The sequence below is a fragment of the Panicum virgatum genome, chromosome 2N (genome assembly GCF_016808335.1).
Source record: "Panicum virgatum strain AP13 chromosome 2N, P.virgatum_v5, whole genome shotgun sequence".
NCBI classification, from domain to species: domain Eukaryota; kingdom Viridiplantae; phylum Streptophyta; class Magnoliopsida; order Poales; family Poaceae; genus Panicum; species Panicum virgatum.
This window is the reverse complement of record NC_053146.1, coordinates 21,756,954-21,760,504: the sequence shown is the minus strand read 5'-3', so window position 1 is coordinate 21,760,504 and position 3,551 is coordinate 21,756,954. Positions and strand designations below refer to the sequence as shown.

The 3,551-nt window shown below is 48.1% G+C and overlaps 1 protein-coding gene across 1 annotated transcript; it reads right to left on the bottom strand.

Annotated features, from left to right (window-relative positions):
• Nucleotides 1-1,372: 1,372 nt before the first annotated feature.
• Nucleotides 1,373-3,039, bottom strand: LOC120660052 (transcription repressor MYB6-like). Its single transcript, XM_039938378.1, has 3 exons — nucleotides 2,726-3,039; nucleotides 2,471-2,600; nucleotides 1,373-2,267 (listed from the first exon to the last, which is right to left on the bottom strand). Exons 1-3 carry the CDS (start codon nucleotides 2,859-2,861, stop codon nucleotides 1,562-1,564), a joined length of 972 nt encoding a protein of 323 aa, XP_039794312.1. The 5' UTR covers nucleotides 2,862-3,039; the 3' UTR covers nucleotides 1,373-1,561.
• Between the last annotated feature and the right edge of the window lie 512 nt (nucleotides 3,040-3,551).

Here is a 3,551-nt window from a genome sequence, read left to right as displayed (position 1 = left end):
AGCGTGGGACTGCGTCGAAGGACGGCCGACGCTTGTGGCATCGGCATCATGGGATGACTTGGTTGGTAGCAGACTACGGCAGGTTGTCCAGCTTGATTGGGCTATCCGGTGCGGTACATCATCGAAAGATGGCGTTGGCAACTTCTTCAACTCGTTGGTTTGGCAGTGGCGATTTTGAGCGTGGGTGAAGCAAGGAAGTGAGGTCGACATGCGGCAATGACTCAGCGACTTGACGAAGATTCAGGAGGTAGGGCAATTTTGCCCACCATCCTGACGACAATTTAAGAAACGGATCCGTGATGTGGAGACTGAGGTGGGTGTGGCGAGGTCCCCACGTGCGGTGTTTCCCTGAGGCGACGAGAGTGAGGTGGAGTCCAGCGGCGGATGTGGCGAGGCCCCCGCGCATTGTGTTATCGCGGTGGCGACTGAGAGACAGCCTGTCTGAGGTTCGGATTCGGTGGTCTCATCCTATCAGGTGGTGTGTGGTGTTGCAGCGGCACTACGACGGAGGGCCCCACATAGCGGTGGTCTTCTTGGTGCAGTGCAGTCTGCTTCTGTTGGATCCCTTTCGACGCGGGGTTGCGTTTGCAGGTTTCGACGATTACATGAGCGGAATGTTGGTGGTAGCCGCGTCCGACGGGACGTTGGTTGAGGTCCGAGTTGATATCCCAATCCGATCGGGCAGAGTTGTCTTGCGGAGTTGAGCGTGCGGCTCGCGTCGATGTCCCAATCCGACCGGCCGGAGCTGAGTTGTTGCTGGCGCGCGTTGATGTCCCAATCCAACCCGCCGTTTGTATTTGTATTTTTTTTTGCTTTTTTTTCTTTTTGGTTGCCTAGTTATGATATTCCAGGAATATATATAATCTTGTATTTCTTCTGTTATATCAATAGAAACACACTCGTCGAGTGCTGTTCGTTCAAAAAAAAATCTATGAGTATCTCCAACAGATTGAGCCGGCCAATCTTGATATTGATGATGAAATAATCGATGGTGGTTAGCACGTCTTGTACTCTAAAAGGAATATAATTTATTATAATACTACAATAAATATAGTATCCGTGTCAGGGTGAGATCCAAATTCAAGTAGGGACAGGTGTAGGTCCGATATTTTAAAATTCGAACACAAATCCCTTTCACAGGTGCTAGTCACAGGCGCACATACAAGATCGTTAGAAAAGCACAGGTACTGATAAGGTTTCTGACCCTACTACAATATATAACAACGAATTTCATTATTTTACAAAATTATCCAATTTTATTAGTTTCAATGAAACATAGTATATAGTTAAGATATGCCGAAAATAGTACACAAAATTATTACAAAGTTAAAGCAAGCTCATCATGGTACTGCACATGTTGACAACTCGCTAGTCACCATAATAACAGGTAATTAATTGAATAATTGTACGTAATCACATTAACATACGCACGGAGTAACACACATGGAGTAGCTAGCTCATCCTGCTATATGGTACGAATACAGTACGTGGCTTATGATCATTGTGATTAATCAATGAAGGAACCTCCCTTGTCGCCATTGTCGTCGGGCTCCTGCTTGCACTAGCTCTCGTTGTTGCTGTAGCTGCTGTCGTAGAAGAAGCTGCTACCTGTACTTGTACCGCCGGCACCATTGCCGCCGCCCGTCAGGCTAACTAACGGCTTGGCCTCGTCGTAGAAGCTGGAGGCGGCGGCGCTGTGCTGTTGATCCAGCTGGTTAGCGGCGCCGGCGGCGAGGAGCAGTGCCTTGTGGTGGTCCTCCTCCAGCAACTGCTGAAAGCCGCCGAAGACGAAGCTCTCCGGGTCCGGGCTAAGCCCCTGCCCATGGACGACGCTGCTGGTGGTGGTGGCGCAGAGCTCATCCAAGTACAAGCCAAGGCCGCCGCCACTGTCCAAACAGGATGGGATCGTCGTCGAATGAATATGATGATGGTCGCCGTTGACAAGGAGGTCGCAGCTGCCGGCGGCGGCGGAGAGGACGGACGTCGAGCTGTTGCTGGAGCCGTAGCTGCCGCTTCTGCTGTAGTGGTGAGAATAATGATCATGAAGAGACGAGTAGTGATGCAGAGACGAGGGACCAGCTGCTTCCGGCGGTGCGGCTGATGACGCGGTTAGGAACAAGAGCTGCTGCTGCTGCTGCTTCTTCTTGGAGCTGTGGTGGTTGTAAGGCTGGAGGCCATGCATGAGCTTCTTCTTGAGCTTGGTGTTCCAGTAGTTCTTGATGTCGTTGTCCGTCCTCCCGGGCAGCTGCGCTGCGATGATCGACCACCTGCGTGCATTCATGCAATCCAACGCTCATTCATGGCATCAATGCACGAAGGTAATTCTACTAATAACTACCATCTCATGTTTTGCCATTTGTGTGTGTGTGTGTGTGTGTGTGTGTGAATGGAAAAAGTGATATATTATCGCTTACAGATCGATCGATAATTCTATACATACAATTCAAACAATTTTAAGCTAATCACGTACCTGCTGCCGATGGTAGCGAAGAGGTTGCAGATGATCCTGTCCTCGTCGTCAGAGAAGTCACCGTGCTTTATGTTTGGCCTCAGATAGTTGAGCCACCGCAGCCTGCAGCTCTTGCCGCACCTCTTGAGACCTGCGATGCAATTTGTTCAGATATATACTTTGTTGCCTCATATAGCTGTTACGTTGCTCTGGTCGAGCGAGAAGAGTAAATGCAATGCAAGCATGCAACTCCGCTTGCATTGCATTGTGAGTTACCAGCTTTGTGAGGGAGAGCGATCCAGTTGCCGCCGGTGCCATTCTTGTGGATGTACTCCTTGAGCTTGCTGTCCTCCTCAGGTGACCAGGGCCCTTTCTTCACACTCGACTTGTCGCAGCATGGAGCCCTCCCCATGTCTGCTGGCTGCTGGCTGCTGGCTGCTAGCTTTGTTCTGTTCTTCTGCCTCGCTCGATCTCTTTAATTTGCTGACAAAGACTCTATAGCTTTTGGATCTCTCTCAGATAGCCATCCGACCTTATCTCCTTACTCAACTCATATATATAGGCAATAATTTGGCATACTGGTATATACTGTTCTTATTGACCCATCCATCCATCCATGCACCTGTCACCGATATGGTCTATATATACATGGATCAGAACTCAACGGATTTGCCCATGTTGTCTGATAACCACCAATAAAGGCCTGTACGTGTGGTGTTCTCAGTACAGAAAGTACTGGTAGCAGCTAATTAACACAGATAAAGACATTATTACTACACAATAATCGACATTGTATAAAATAAAATGGCATTAATCGATCATCCAGGAAATGAGATCTTGGTAACACAGATATATTGGATCGGATCCAATTAGAGATGGTGATGAAGGAGATGGAAACATGCATGACGGGCAACGATAGTGAGAAAGATCAACGGTCAAGCGAGAGGATTGAGCCTGAGGATCTAAAGGTGGGTGAAGCTATATACATGTGTGATCCATACCATACACATTTTCTGAATATGAAAAAAAATATTAACAGCTTGTTCAGATATTCCCCTTCCAAAAGGATTGAGGGAGATTTTAACTTGTTAGGAATTTAATC